We start from the raw sequence: 16,090 nt of genomic DNA, 5'->3' as shown, positions 1-16,090 counted from the left end.
GTCTTCAGTATCATTGAAAATTAACTCATCAAGGTCTGCGTTCCACATCTAGCCCTGATATATGTCTTGACCTCTTAAATTTTATTAACTGTGTCATGCTTGCTCAAAAATGTGACTTCGAATATGGTGCTGTGAATTCTCAGTCTCTCCAATCAAATTGGATCCTACTTCTTAGTTCTTATCTTTGTCTTGTTCCTGTTAGTCTGCAATTGTCCAAATCAAAAATGTTTTCTTTTAACTGTCTTTCTTTCGAACCTCTAAATCTCTCGTGTTGCTAACCTATCTACACCAGAAAACGATTTAAAGGGTCTTAAAGAAAAGACCAACAGATTACTCCCAATACGTATCTCCTCATTATTTATGAGAAAACACTCCTTTCCTCACTTGGGTGGGTGCACACGGGGCTGCTGGACGATCTATGACCCCACAGTCAGCCTCCTCAACTCAACACAGTGCATCTCTTGTCAGTTGTTAATGGAAACCAGACGTGTCTCGTGCCAATTAGTCTACGTTCATGGACCAAGGCCCAAACAATTCCTCACGAACCTGACCCAAAACATGACCCGGTCACACTTACGCTTACTAGTGAGATATACATTGCATGATACCAGAACAAAAAAATTACCACAGTATAACACCAAATGTATTCGAAAATTCATTGTCATAAAGTGTTGTATCTTCCACTATCTGTCCTACTCACTCCCTCCTTCCGAGGCTTGGCAACGCCCATGCCTCACACCTTGACAAACCTTCTGGGAGAATGTGTTCTTTACTACATATGATTCCATCATCATTTAATTTGACTTTCTTTCCAAAACGCTTCTCAATTTCTCAATTCACACATCTTCTACATGTGTTACTGGTTCTCCAGTTTTTTCTCGAGTTAATTATCAATCCAAAAGCTACGTGTTTCTTTGTAGTGTTCAACCTGCTCAAAATCACTCATCAAAGTCGCTCTACTAATTTTCCATAGTATTCGCCAACGACTTCAACCATTCAACCTTTCATTCAGGTAATCATTCATCAATGCTCATCAAATGCATCTCACACAGTCTCGTAAAAGGAGTCTTCCTATCACATTGGTCCCAATTCATCCAAGCTCACCACACAACATTCATATATCATTTTCAACTCAAGGTTCCTGGTAGAACAATCCACCAATTCAAAAAAAAAACGTAACTAAAAAAAACTACTGGCAAATTAATCTGAATTTTTTCTTTGTTTTTAAATTTGAAGAACTCAATCCCTCAGATGTAGCTTACATTTAGAATTTTGTATAATCTTATAACACAACCAATCAATTATTCCCATCAAATGTAGCGTTGCAAAATATTAAATTCACAATTTAGCGTCTTCCAATTCCTGAAAGCATGTTCTGTTGTTTTGTTTACTTCGAATTTCTCATGAGGGCTCGACACTAACATGCACTAGTGCGGATTAGTTTCTGCTCGCAAACAGATTTCTCTCTTTTCCTCTCATTTTTATCTGTCCAAATTGTTTCTGTTCTGCGGTGTAAATTGAATAGACAACAGTCTAGCAAATTTCTTGATAATAAAAGTTTAGCAAATCTTCATCATTTTAACACATACGCACACACATGCACAGCTCTCGCGTGCGAAAGGTAGGTCCCAGCACGAATGATTCGTCACAGGTTGGCCATATCCTGCGGTCGATCATGAGCTGGTCCCTCCCACGCACACGAGGACAGCACATTCAATTTTTTTTTTTTTTTTAAATTTATCTTCTAGAAGCAAGTTGTATTTCTTTACCACTTGATTTGCATATTTTAACTTTAGTGTACACACACAATTTGATCTCTAGTCATTTGTCATTGGGCATACAAACAGCATTGTCATACTTCTTGGATGGACAGGAGCTCTATCTAATAATCTAAAGAGTTTTTTTGATAACCTGACAATGACATGTTTTGCTTTCATATGGGAGAGGTTTCAGATCTTTTAAATTTTGATACATGATTTGCATAGGAGCGGAAGCTCCTCTTGCCCCTTTTGCTTGAGCCGCTGCTTGAGCTGCGGCCTTGTACCTGCTCACAGGGGCCTTATTGTCCTGGTCTGACAAACACTTGTGACCTCATCAGTTTTCATTTTTCTATGTTTTGTCTCTTGAATTTGTCCTCATCTCTTTGTGAAGATTTCAACCACACTAGCACTTCTACCACTTCTTCCACATTTGAACTTTCAAGTTTCCTTGCACTCCATACATTTTCTTCCACTTTGGCATGTATTGCATACAATTAAGAAATCTACTTGCCCTGTACCTCTCATCTCAAAGAAGAGCAGAGCAAGAGATTTACTGTTCTTATTTCCCATCTTAATTTTAGTAGATTAAGGTTTCACAATTTTTTTTCAATTTTTTTTTCTTTGAGGATCCTCAATGCAGGTTTAAATTGACCTTTCAACTAGCCTGTTTTATTGCCGTGGATCAATGCTAGAACTATTTAGTCAATTTATCCTACCAGTCACACACTCAATCACACAAACTCCAGCGCTTTTTAGGCTTTTATTATTTATTATTATTATTTATTTTTATTATTATTAATATTATATAGTGTGTTATTGGAGGTCTCGCATAATGTTGACAGTTGGTGGCGCGCCAGGGGCATGGTACTGCTATGTGAGACACGAGTGGGGGGGAAATAAAAAGTTGCTGAATAAAGAAGTTGCATTCGCGTTCATCTCTACTCCGTATAAACACAACATGGTGTCAGAAGTGCTGTGAAACAGTCACCCACACGGAGAAACGTCCACCGCGGAGGGAAACAACGAGACGGGTGAGGAAGAACAAATGAGTAACGGAGAAGACGAGCGGAGTAGGGAAGGAGCTAGAATGATGGCTAACACACCCAGCGCTACGTTTAGCATTCAACCACCGGAGCCCTTTGATTTTTCCAAGCCGCACGAGTGGATAAAGTGGATAAGGAGATATGAGAGATTCCGTCAGGCAAGCAACTTAACAGCAAGCTCTGAAGAACATCAGGTGATATACTTGATATACTGTATGGGAGACGAAGCAGATGACATTTTGAGAGGCTTGAAGTTCACTGAAGCAGACCAGCGTGACTACATTAAAGTGAGAGATGGTTTCCACTCGTTCTTTATAGTGAAAAAGAACATTGTTTATGAACGAGCACGCTTTAATATGCGCAAACAGGAAGCAAATGAGACTGTTGATGCATTTGTCACCGCTCTGTATGCATTAGCTGAACACTAATTATGGGACATTGCATAATGAGATAATCAGGGACAGGATAGTGGTTGGACTGGCTGACACATGGCTCTCAGAACGCATGAAAGATTAGAATCTTGAAAATGCTATTAACATGGCAAGACAATCTGGGGAGATTAAAAAGCAGCAAAACACACTGAGGAGTGACGCCAGTGGTGTAAAGCAGATGGATGTTTGCTCTGTAGACAGAGTATGTAAAGGCCGAAAGCAAAAAGAAAAGCCAAGATTCAATAAGTTGAAAAGTAATGGAGCTAAGCCACTCAGCAATATAAACCAAAAAGGCTCCTAGTGCTACAAATGTGGTGGCGCACCTCACCCTAAGCACGAGTGCCCTGCCAACGATGCCAAGTGCCACACGTGTGGGGAAAAAAGGTCACTACCAGCGTGTGTGTCGTGCAGGTAAAGCTATGCACGGTATAGAGGAAGAGGAGGAAAGCTTCTTCCTGGGCTCAGTGACATCAGATAGCCATACATGGACTGCTGATATAACCATAATAGATAGAAATGTCACCTTCAAACTCGATACTGGTGTGGATGTTACTGCTGTATCACAGACTGAGTTTAAAAACATCTTTTCCAACACAAAGCAGCCTGTTCTCAAAAAGCCAGAAACACCCTTTTTGGGTCCAGGACGAATTCCACTGGACGTGTCAGGGTTCACCAGACTGCAGCTGAGGAAAGGAGCCAAGCAGACCATGGAGAAGGTTTATGTTGTTCAAAACCTGAGCACGCCATTGCTTGGGTTGCCAGCCGTTAAAGCCCTTGGCTTGCTCATCCGAGTCGACAGCATAGACATGGAGACCCTCAAGGCAAGTTACCCCAAGTTGTGCAGCGGTTTGGGTAAGCTACAACAACCATACACCATAAAGCTCAAGCCAGGTGCCGTGCCATATTCAGTAAAAAAAAACCAGGAGGATTCCACTACGTCTGGTGGGTGAAGTCAAGAGAGAGCTCCAGCGCATGGAAGCTCTGGCCGTCATCAGCCGGGTGAAGGAGCCAACTGATTGGTGTGCCGGCATGGTGGTCGTGCCCAAAAAAGACCAAAAAGATGTGGTTGTGTGTGGATTTAACCAGCTTGAATGCGTATGTGTGCCGTGAAAAATACATTCTCCCATCTGTGGAACAAAGCCTGGGAACGCTTACTGGAGCAAAACTGTTCAGCAAATTGGATGCCAACATGGGCTTTTGGCAGATTCCATTAACGGAGGAGTCAGCCAAGTACACTACATTCATAACACCCTTCGGACAGTTCCACTTTAACCGTCTTCCATTTGGCATCGCTTCTGCGCCCGAACATTTCCAGTGCAGGATGGCGGAGCTCACAGAGGGGCTCAACGGTGTGGTTTGACACATCGATGATCTGTTGGTGTGGGGGCGGGAGCAGGAAGAGTATGACACTCGACTTAATGCCGTGCTACAAAGACTGGAAAAAGCAGGCATCACACTGAATGTGGACAAGTGTGAAATCTCTAAGAGCGAAGTAGTCTTCCTGGGCCATATCATCACAGCCGCAGGCATTCGCCCTGACCCAAGAAAGACAGAGGCCATCACAGACATGACAGAGTCCACAAATGTGAGTGAATTAAGGAGTTTTCTCGGCATGGTCAACCAGCTGGGAAGGTTTATTCCCCAGCTAGCTGAAAAAGATAAACCGCTCCGTGACCTCCTCTCGAAGAAAAACTGCTGGGACATGGACCAGGCAGAAGAGTTTGAAGACCCAAAGAAAGCTCTGTCCTCTCTTCCGGTGCTGGCTATGTATGACCCGGGCAGAGACACCAAAGTATCTGCTGATGCATCATCAGGGCGTTATTCTCCAGAAATGGGGGGAAGGATGGAAGCCTTTGGCTTACGCATCATAGTCACTCACTCCAACTGAGCAACAATACGCACAGGTGGAGAAGGAGGCTCTGGGCCTCACATGGGCCTGTGAACGGTTTCGGGATTTCCTCATCGGAAAGGAGTTTTGCCTGGAGACCGACCATAAACCCCTTCTCAGCCTGCTCGGAGCCCAAGCACTGGATCTTTTGCCACAGAGAATCCAGGGTTTCAAGATGAGGCTGATGCGCTACACATGCTCCATTGTGCACGTACCAGGAAAGTCGCTTTGGACAGCAGACACACTTTCACGTGCACTTGTAAAATCACGCATGTCCACTGATGACCAGGAGCTGATGGAGAGCACAAACATATATGTGACTGTGTCATTGAGAGTCTACCTGTCAGCTCATCATATACAGAAAACCTGAAAGAGCAATTGAAAACCGACAGTGTCTGCTCACGTGTCATGACCATGTGCACGGAAAGATGGCCAGCACATGCAAAACAGGAACCAGCGCTGAAAAACCTGGCCGGAGCGAGCTCCATTAACAGTGAAAGATGGCTTACTGCTGAAGGACACACGACTGGTAATACCCTCTGCAATGAGGAACAACGTGCTATTCAAATTACACGGTCACTTAGGTGTCGTGAAATGTAAAGCACGTGCACGTCAGTCTGTGTGGTGGCCGGGACTCAGCCAGCAAGTGAACGAAATGGTACTGAACTGCAGGACATGCATGCAAAAGCGACACAACCCAAAAGAGTCACTCATGCCATCAGGGTGCCCTGAAAGACTTTGGCAAAAGTTGGGGGCAGACCTTTTTGTCCAGGGAAGTAAAATATACTTGCTCGTGGTTGATTACTTCTCCAGGTACGTGGAGATTGCACAGTTATCTCGCACCAGGTCCACTGACGTCATCATTCATCTTAAGTCTATCTTTGCTCGGCATGGCATCCCTGAGATCCTGATGTCGGATAACGGGCCACAATTTTCTGGCTGAGACTTCACCTCCTTTGCAACCTTATATGGGTTCACGCACATCACAAGCAGCCCAGGATTTCCACAGAGTAATGGTGAAGCGGAAAGGGCAGTGCAGACTGTGAATAACCTCCTGAAAAAGGCAGAGGACCCTTACTGTCAGGGTTTTCCAGGTTATCTTTATCCTATGATTATGTTGGAATGCAACCTGTAATAAATAACCTAGCTAGATTAGTTTTATGCTTATGTTGGAATGCAACCTGTAATAAATAACCTAGCTGGATTAGTTTTATGCTTATGTTGGATTGCAATCTGTGATAAATAACCTAGCTTGTCCCATCCTACACAAAGTTGTAAAACACCCCTTGCTATGTTTTGACTAGAGGTCAAGGGCTTTCTCTATTCAGTCCACTTTTACCCCCACCCTGTTTCTCTTAATAAAAATGCTCTTGCAGGAGCCGAGAGTCAGACCTCCATTCGATCATTGCTGTACGCACAGCGACGAATGGACTCGCCACCTGCAGGTGTCTAAAAGGACTTACTTGTCTCCCGTGTGTTTCTTGCAAAATAAGTTGGAATGAGCAAAACTCTTAACATTTTGGTGCCGTGACCCGGATCCCTCATACCCGCTATCTGGCTGACGAAGAAGGACGTGCTGCATTGTCGACAAGTCAGCGTCCATTAGGAGGACCTGGAAGAGAAAGTCCTGGGAAGAGAATTCTTCGCTGGGCCAGCATCTTAGGTCTGCCTTCGTCTGACAGAGGTGGATTGATGGGATCCGGCAGTGCAATGAACCAGGGGACAAGTAAGTTGAAGGCCTGAAGTTGTGTGATTGTGTTGTTGTGAAACGCGTAAAACGTAGAGGTGCACGAGATACAGCTTGGGTTCAAGTACCAGTGGAAGAAACAGACTAAGAAAGGCAGAGCTTCCTTTTCGTTCATCGAAGAAGTGCGTAGACTCTTTGTCTGTTTTTCCGAGCTGAGGGATCTGGCGTGGGTTAGAGTCCCAGTGGAAGGAACGTGCTAAGAAACACAGAGCTTCTTTTTTGTTAATCAAAGAAGGGCGTAGATTTTTCTTTGTATGTTTTTTGGAGTTATAATAAAAATAATAATAATAAATATAATATTATATAATATAATACCACAAATTGTGTGCAGTAAATTGGTGGCTATGTGCGTGCAGTGAATGAATTATATATATTAATTGAGAAAAACTGCAGAATAGGCAATTTAAATCGCTTTTAGGGGAGCATGAAATATTCACAAAAATTCAGTATTTGTGGTTGGGTTTAATCTCTCATAAACTCCGAAGTCCACTTTAGAAGAGATGTTCAACAATTTTGTATTATGGTTTTTAAATGACTTCTGAGCCTAAGCAAATTGGCATTAATACAGATTTCCGTTTTTCTAAATCACTCTTGTTTATCATATTCTTGCAGCATTTTCAACTGAATTCCTGGCTCTGCCTGACTGTGGCCCGATGTTGATCCCTCATGAAGTCCAGAGTCCACTTTAGGAGATGTTCAACAATTTTGAGATGTATTAGTATGTTTTTTAAATTACTACTGAGCCTAAGCAAATTGGCATTAATACAGAGTACAGTTTTTTTCTAAATCATTATCTGTTTATCATATTCTTGCAGCATTTTCTCCTGAATTCCTGGGTCTGGCCTCACTATGGCTCAATGTTCTACAAAGCTTCAGCTGTACTTCATGGGTTTAAGACATGCAGTTCTTTCCTCTCATTTTCTACAAATTTTACCAAAGTCACGTGCACCTGTTTTAAACTCTTACTCCACCGACATTAAGGTGCGGTCCTACTTCCAGTACATTAAACATAAGATTATATCCCCTCCCAGTCCACCATACAACCATGTATGTCAGATAGGGGACCCAGTGTTACGATCAAAAGCTGTAACAATTGACCCTGCAGCTATTAAAGGACCTGAGGTTCAGAAGGTAATAAATACAATGGTCAAAGTTATGCGTAAATTTGAGTGTGTTGGAATTAGCGCTCCTCAGATCGGTGTGCCACTTAGAATCCTCGCCTTGGAGTACTCTCAGAAGTTGTTGGATGACAGTTCACCAGTGTCAAGAAAAGTTCGTGGACTCTCTGTCCAGCCATTGAGAATATTTGTCAACCCCCAAATGAGGGTACTGGATTGGCATATAGTGCTCTTTCAAGAAGCCTGTGAGAGCATTTGTGGCTTTTCTGCCACTGTTCCACGTTATCTGTCTGTGGAAGTATCAGGTACTCTATTTTAGATCTGTATGTTGTTGTCAATCTAATCTGCAAAAACTGAGAAAACAGATTCCTGTGTTTATTTACCACTAGGTTTGAATGAGAAAGGAGAAGATACAACTTGGCAGGTCAGCGGTTGGCCTGCTCGAATCCTCCAGCATGAAATGGACCACTTGGATGGAGTGCTTTACATTGATCACATGGATAGCAAAACTTTCATCAATGTCAACTGGCAGACATACAATCAATAGAAGAGACCTGATCGAGCCACCAAGTGTTTGAGGGTTATTCCGTGCCAAAGCGTATTTTGATTTTAATGCAACTTGGTGTAATTGTTGATAGTCATGGCTCAACATCGAATCTCAAAATTAAGGCGGTTAGAGCAAGGGTTGGGGGGTTACGGCCTGTCGAATTTGGATATTTCTGGCTAAAAGGTGTGTGGTACCCAACCTTTAAACCTGTATTATCTGAGGAAGTACTGGGACAATTGTCACAAAACAGGTATCATTAGAAAGAGAATTCAAAAAAAGGTTCAAAATTTGTGTTTTTCTGCAATTGTTGCGTATTTTAGTAACTTGACCCTTTCATCAATAATGAAATAGACCTTGTGGATCATGTGAACGTGACGAATCTTTTCATGAAATTTAATCCTGTTCTCTAAAATGTGAAAAGTTTCACCATTTAGCAACAATAAGGAATCAAAAGTATCCATACCTCATACCTCAATATATTTGAGGTATTTTGTACATGTAAATACTTGTAATATGATCATCGATCCACATCTTTGTTTCATTTTACGTCTGCTTTGATTGTTTGAGAGGAAAGTGTATGAAATGTAGAACTGCTCCTCCCATCTGTGGTCTCTTCTCAAGGTTTCTCATTACCCCTAGTAGGAGTTTTGAGTTTTGCCTTGCCCTCCTGGCAGTTTAAGATCAGGGGATGTTTAAGAATATTTGTCAATTTTCACATGTCCTGAGTGTTGTTAGTCACCTAAATGTTGAACAGAGGCTGTGATGTACCGAAGTCAAATTCCTTGTTTGGCATGCTCAAACATGGCGAATAAAAACTCTTGATATGGAATAACCTAATATATATCAGGTTACAGAAATAACCACAATTCACAGGGATCATTGGTTGTTTAAAACAAAGCAATACAACTTATGTACATTATTTACACAACTTATAGCTGGTTTAGGGTTTAATATTTCATATTTGATGGTGGGGACAAGCGGTATAGGAAATGGATGGATAGATGGATGTTTTGAGTTTTCCCTTGCCCTCCTGGGAGTTTAAGATCAGGGGATGTTTGAGAATATTTGTCAATTTTCGCACGTCCTGAGTGTTGTTAGTCACCTAAATGTTGAACAGAGGCTGAGATGTACCGAAGTCAAATTCCTTGTTTGGCATGCTCAAACATGGCCAATAAAAATTCTTGAATCTTCAACATTTAACAGGTCTCAACTGCTAATCATGTTAACAGGATTAGGCTTTTGACTTCTTGACTCATCTCCTACCGCCTAAGGACTGTTGGAATAGACTCCAGCCCGCCCACGAGAATAAGCGGTTCGGAAGATGAATGAATAAATGAATTTACTGTTTTCACTGTCTTAGTGGTGTTTTGTTGCTGCTGCAGCTGTTTGGAAGATTAAAGAATGATTAAATGTATTGGATTGTATTATTTCTGTTAAAATTTACATGTTGGAAACAATGTTTTTGAGAAAGTGTGAGATTGCATTTCAAGAAAGTCACATGATTCACAAGGTCAATGTCAAGTCACATTACTAATCAAAGGGTCAGCTCGAAATATCAAGGTTCAATAGTTGGCTGCTAAGCCCATTTGTGATAAAAAACTTAAAATTGTTGGGCCTAGCTCCCTTCTCCGATTTACCGAGTACTTGTCAACTTTGATGCGCATGCAGCAATTTGTCAGGCGCTTGCTGGAGCTTTGCAATCCAAAAGTTGAGATATTTTTCTGAATACTGAGGTATATCCTCTCTCACCCCCACACACACACACACATCAGATATATTTATATATGTGTGTATATATATATATATATATATATATATATATATATATATATATATATATATATATAATATATATATATATATATATACCCCATTCCTTCTATATATATATACTATATATATATAGAAGGAATGGGGTCGAAATACAAAAAGTCCTGCCTAGCTACAAAAAACCAGCTCAGTGGCCTAGTAGTAGAGTGTCCGCCCTGAGACTGGAAGGTTGTGGGTTCAAACCCCGGCCGGGTCATACCAAAGACTATAAAAAATGGGACCCATTGCCTCCCTGCTTGGTACTCAGCATTAAGGGTTGGAATTGGGGGGGTTAGATCACCAAATGATTCCCGAGCGCGGCACCGCTGCTGCTCACTGCTCCCCTCTCCCCCAGGGGATGGATCAAAATCACATGGGGATGGGTTAAACGCAGAGGAAAAATTTCACCACACCCAGATGTGTGTGTGACGATGATCATTGGGACTTTTTGACTTTAAAAACATATGCTCAAACCTCATTGAATAAAGTACATAAGCAGAAAAGTATATTCACATGTTAAATCAATAAAAGAAATAGTTTAAGCATATAATTATACCTACACACCAAATCAATAAAGAAGACATAACTAGACATTTTTGATAAGTGGTAATGAGAAAGGTTTTTATAACTTTATGATCTGATATATATTTCTGAGCACTTTGAAATAAATGTTTTTTGATATATTGCCTGAATAGCTTAATGACCCTTAAGGAGCTGTTTAATGCATGCCTGATGATTTTCTAAACCACGGACACTGCCAAAGTTGTCTAAAAATGTTCAGTACTTGATTGTATCTTATGTTTTGACGAATGGTAGACGCCAGTTTTTGATTATTACTGAACGTTCTGGACAGAGGGAAATAGTTTGCCTAACAAAGAAAAGATATGGTTGAAAGCATGATTAAACTAAGAATATGATGACGTAAGCAAGTACATGGAGTATCAAAAGAACAAACAAACAAAAACATGGTAAGTGGTGAGTACAAACTTTGCATAGTCAGGGAACATTAATAAATTGATGATGTCACAGCCAAAAGCTCACATAATTCCGTACAGAATGACAAAATTGAAAGAATGATGAATGGATGAGATGCGACAGTGCATGTGCAAGAATGGAGAATGTTTACAGGAAGGTCACTTGGAGATAAAACCAGCAGGTGCCAGAGGGAGACAGCCAAGCCAAAGATGATCGTCAAGGCTGAAAGACGGAAAGGAAAACAACAGCCCCCACACATCGAATCGCCCATAATCAGCACCCAACCCCTCGGAACCAGCTCTCACCGAACCAGCACCCACTCCCATGGAATCAGACTCTCCTGCGAACTTGCCCCACCCCAAAGACTCATCACCCATCAAACTCGGCCCACACTGGCATGTGCAACTGAATATAAACTGACCAAAGAACCTTGAACGTGGCCTTTTCTGAATGGAGACTTTCTGCTCTTGAAGGGCCCAGCGCTGTATTGTACTTTCCTGAAAACAGAGCCGGTGACGTGTTTTTCAAGAATTGTGATTGAACTCAACCAACCTGTGTAAGTCTAATTTCTGCTTCAGTGTCTGAGCATTTTCCTAAATCTGAAGAAATCAAACGAGCATGCGGTGAGTAAATTGGATAACAGGTGATTGGCAATGGCTTTTGCCGTGGGGCGCAGATAGCGCGCTCCCTAAATTGTGGACAAAATCCAACAATACGTCTTTTAGATGTCTATGCTATAGACGTCCACGGCATAGACGTCTATATTTATTACACCTTTAGACAATTTTTAGACGTATTTTAGCCGAGACTAGTGATGTGCATTCCAGTTGTTTTAGGTGAACTGAATCTTTAGAATCAGTTCACTCAAAAGATTCGTTCAAACGAATCGTTCAATGAATTCCCCACACACGCACACACTGATCCGGCTTTTTTTTTTTTTTTCCTTCCAACATCCAGTGGAAACAACCCATACACATCAAACAATACAACTACACAACCCCCCCCCCCCCCCCCCAATTATTTTATATAATAATAATTAGCTCGGGTAATTAACACATTTCTTTCTATAATACAACACCTACACATAGACGGCGGGCCGAACGCGATTTAAGTGAACTTGATTGATCTGCATCGAGGGAGCACACGATTCTTTGTGTGTGATATCTAGTTATCAGATTAAGTCAAAAACAATTTGTTTGGATTTCATTTTTGGTCATCCTTTTTCACAATCTCACATTTTAATGAAATGTTTTCTCATGCATATCGTTGGACACCTCTATCTGATAAACCAATAACAATTTGCATACGGGGATTAAGGACCCCCCCCCCCCAAAATGTAAACAAGATGGAACTGCATGCTGTCTGCATTGCATCGGAAGACAGTAAATACAATTCTAATAAAACTTTCAAGACTATGATCCAACTTGTGTAATGTTTTCATAAAATTTTACTATGATAGTTGAACCCTGGCATATTTCCTCTTGTATTTCGAAAATTGTATTCAGCCATACTGACGTTACCGAACTTGCTTGCAATTAACCTAGATGGCTAACGTTAACGTGATATTAGTGCTTGTAACGTTACTAGGTGGCGTATTTATTTATTTAGGTATTTACAGTGGGAAAGATTGAAGATGGGGTGCTGCAGGCATGTGTGCCATTCATGTAGAGCCCACTAAAATAATTCCATTTTCAGAGACAAGTTGGGTCAAATTTATTAATTGTACATTGTAGTGGGCTAATTTAGATGTCCCAGAGAGTGCAATAGCACAATTTGCTGTTAAAACATTCAACTTAACAGTTAACAGCCCGATTCCAGATGTGCTAGCTAATGCAGGTTACCACAGAGAATCCTACGTGCGATTTGCAAACACACGGAACATAGAGGCTGCCCGCAAGAGGAAGGAAAAAATGAAAAAGACCGCAAAAGGTTCGTACCAAATTAGATTAGATTCAAATTTATTGTCAATGTACAGCACAAGTACAGTACAGCGAAATGAACTTTGACATCCAACCAGAAGTGCAAAAAGCAGTAAAGTGCAGAGTAAAAAGTAATACTGAGCAGTAGGTACAGTGCAACCAGGTAAATATGAGGTGAGTTATACTATGCGGGTTAATATACATGAGGGACGAGTACGGATATGACTAGCTAAGTATTTACAATAAGGTGCAGTAGAACAAATATTTGCAGGCGGTACTAGAATATTGGGTTATAAATATGCAACAGTATCAGTATAACCAGATATGAACAGATATGTACAAGCGGAGTAAGAGTGATGAATAAATATATAGGATAGGAATGCAGCAATTATATGCAGATATGGACAGTATATGCAGGTAATACAGGTGTTGTGGTGGTGGGGTTGATGTGCTGCAGGGTTCAGAATGATAAGAGTTCAGGGGGATGACAGGGGTGTTGTGCTGCGGAGTTCAGGGCGATGACGGCAGAGGGGAAAAAGCTTTTCCTCAGTCTACTCGTCTTGACCCGAAGAGTCCGGTATCGCTTCCTAGAAGGAAGAAGAGTAAACAGTCTGTGGTTGTGTTAGAATAGGCCTCTTTGGCACATGTGATTAGCTAGGTAGCTGGAGCTATGCCGTTATATCTCTGTAACCCTTTTCTTGCTTCATTAGCTTTCTCTTCTCTATGACACTCTTTGCACATATGTAGAAGTCGCTCTCAGTGAAGACTACAAGGTCACACATTATCACACAGGCTAGGCAGTCGCCTCCTTGCAGGAAGTCGGCCCAGAGTAGTATAAGAGCACCTTGGCACTGGGAGTTAGACCTTCTTCCGCATCTCGCAGAAAGGGCTCCACAGCTGTGCATCGATCATTCTGGCATACATTAAATAGTTAAACTGTGAAGGCTGCCTCTCGGTAATTGCTGTTAGCATAGCGAGCCTTAAAGATAAAGAACTGGGAACAAACCTAACAGTTGGAATAATAGGAGTCTTTGATGATACACTTTAAACATATGGCACATAATTACTGTATTTTATTTGACTGGACTGGCCGTGAAATTTGCTCTGTTTCTTCTCTTAAAGAGAAAGCTATGAATATGGGTGTGAGAGATGTGTATTAATCCTGTAACATGGACACAGCATCTTAATCCTGTAACATGGACACAGCATATATGAGTCAAGGTCAGATCTAGTCTGGAATAGACAGGAATCAACAGAATAGTACTTTTGTGATGTGTAACTGCAGTGCAGGGGTGTCCAGCTCAATCTTTGATCTTGCAAGATTACAATAGACCCCTTAGGCTAGGTTAGATTAGATTAGGCCTAGAAGATATCTGTAGTGTCGTCCAAGGTTGAGCATCTGGGGAAACAGAAAAACAACCAATTCATTTTAGAGCATTACTCCTACAATACATAAAGTTAGTCATCACATTATCTCTATCTAACCCCCCATCAAATGTAGAAGACGCAGAGGCACACGTAACTGAGAAAAATGACGAAGACGAGTGCAGGGAACATACAGTATCAAAGAGAATACAAGCACTTCTGTGAAACACCTACCTTGTACAGACGTGTGTGTGTGTGTGTGTGTGTGTGTGTGTGTGTGTGTGTGTGTGTGTGTGTGTGTGTATGTGTTTGGACTGTCTGAAAACTGTTAATGTTGTTATTGTGTTACAAATATAAATGTTTTCTACCACTATGATCCTCTCTTTGATCTTGTTTAATGGCTACCCACAACATGCTAGTGAAACACCCAAAAAGAATGTGAAACAACTATTATTAGCATTGGGTTAGGGTTGTTTGACTAACGTTTATGTTAGATTACTATCTGAGAAAGACGGTCAGGCAAAACCAGGAGTTACAGTAGCTACTCTCTGTAACGTAAATTAGTCATGTGTAATCTCTGAAGCTAGAATTGACTGCATATAAACTGCTGATGACTCCTGACATCCTATCACATTTTAGGGCTTTTCACACTGCACGTTCTTAGCCTCGGGGCTATCCTCAGCCATTTTCAATATGAATTTATATTAAATAAGAACTTACCAAATGCAAACAAAGTCCATTGTTGTCAATAGATCCGTGGCAATATTTACTTCCTGGTTCCTGAGTTGGAGGAATGCCATTGGGAGACATCAAGTCACGTGACATTACAAGTTTTGATTGGTTCTGCAGCAAGGACCCCTTCGCAGCAGTGCCTGTTGCGTTTCGCAATCAAACATTGATTTTCACAAAACGATGACCAAAAAAACAGCTCCCAACAATCAGAAATGTGGTAATATAAAATCTATGTAGGTCATATTAAAATATCACATCCTCCCTACAACCAGATCAATCATTTCACTAACGAAAGCCTCTAGCGAGCTTCGGTCCGCCACCTAACACTGATACGTTGGCAACAGTCTCTCACCCGGTCGTGAACGGGAAGTTGCGTCACGGACTCGTTCGTGAATGGGAAATTACGTCACTGACTCGTAAAGTCCCTCCTCCATCTAACGCTCGCTGGCGCTGCTGATTGGTCGTTCGCAAAGATTCACGAGTGAATGACAGACAGCATTGTCGCTATGCCATTGCCAGCCGACACACTTTATGCCGACATTGATGGTTTGATTTTGTATTTGTTGGCTTGTCATTGATGGTGTTATTATATCAAATGTTTTTGTGTTTGAATATAAGGTTGAAAAAAAATGTTATGCTGACATTTGTTAATTTTGGGGATACCAACTCATATAAAAACACATATACATATTGTCATATGTAGTTAACCAAATGTCTGGTTTTTATGTTTTGACTGGCGAATATAAAAACAAGGAA

At 41.3% G+C, this 16,090-nt stretch overlaps 1 protein-coding gene and 1 long non-coding RNA gene across 13 annotated transcripts in view; one reads left to right on the top strand and one right to left on the bottom strand.

Moving 5' to 3' along the window:
- Positions 1–11,865, top strand: part of pdf (peptide deformylase, mitochondrial) — a 64,606-nt gene extending 52,741 nt beyond the window's left edge. For 7 of the 12 annotated variants that reach the window (XM_088379683.1, XM_088379685.1, XM_088379682.1 and 4 more), the window contains 3 exons: positions 7,482–7,587; positions 7,685–8,292; positions 8,377–11,865. In XM_088379683.1, coding sequence (XP_088235809.1) covers positions 7,719–8,292; positions 8,377–8,534 — 732 coding nt within the window. In that variant the 5' untranslated portion in view covers positions 7,482–7,587; positions 7,685–7,718 and the 3' untranslated portion in view covers positions 8,535–11,865. The remainder of the gene's footprint in view (positions 1–7,481; positions 7,588–7,684; positions 8,293–8,376) is intronic. The other 5 variants (XM_088379691.1, XM_088379688.1, XM_088379690.1 and 2 more) reach the window with 1 other exon arrangement.
- A 1,387-nt stretch (positions 11,866–13,252) lies between these two features.
- On the bottom strand, positions 13,253–15,685 carry LOC148395910 (uncharacterized). Its single transcript, XR_015859204.1, has 3 exons — positions 15,323–15,685; positions 14,502–14,636; positions 13,253–13,824 (listed from the first exon to the last, which is right to left on the bottom strand). It is a non-coding gene; the product is annotated as an uncharacterized LOC148395910 (long non-coding RNA).
- Between the last annotated feature and the right edge of the window lie 405 nt (positions 15,686–16,090).

This window comes from Syngnathus floridae, chromosome 6, assembly GCF_059516105.1.
Source record: "Syngnathus floridae isolate MCC-2025c chromosome 6, RoL_Sflo_1.0, whole genome shotgun sequence".
Lineage (NCBI taxonomy): Eukaryota > Metazoa > Chordata > Actinopteri > Syngnathiformes > Syngnathidae > Syngnathus > Syngnathus floridae.
Note: the sequence above shows the minus strand (reverse complement) of the source record. Positions and strands in the feature narration are given on the sequence as shown.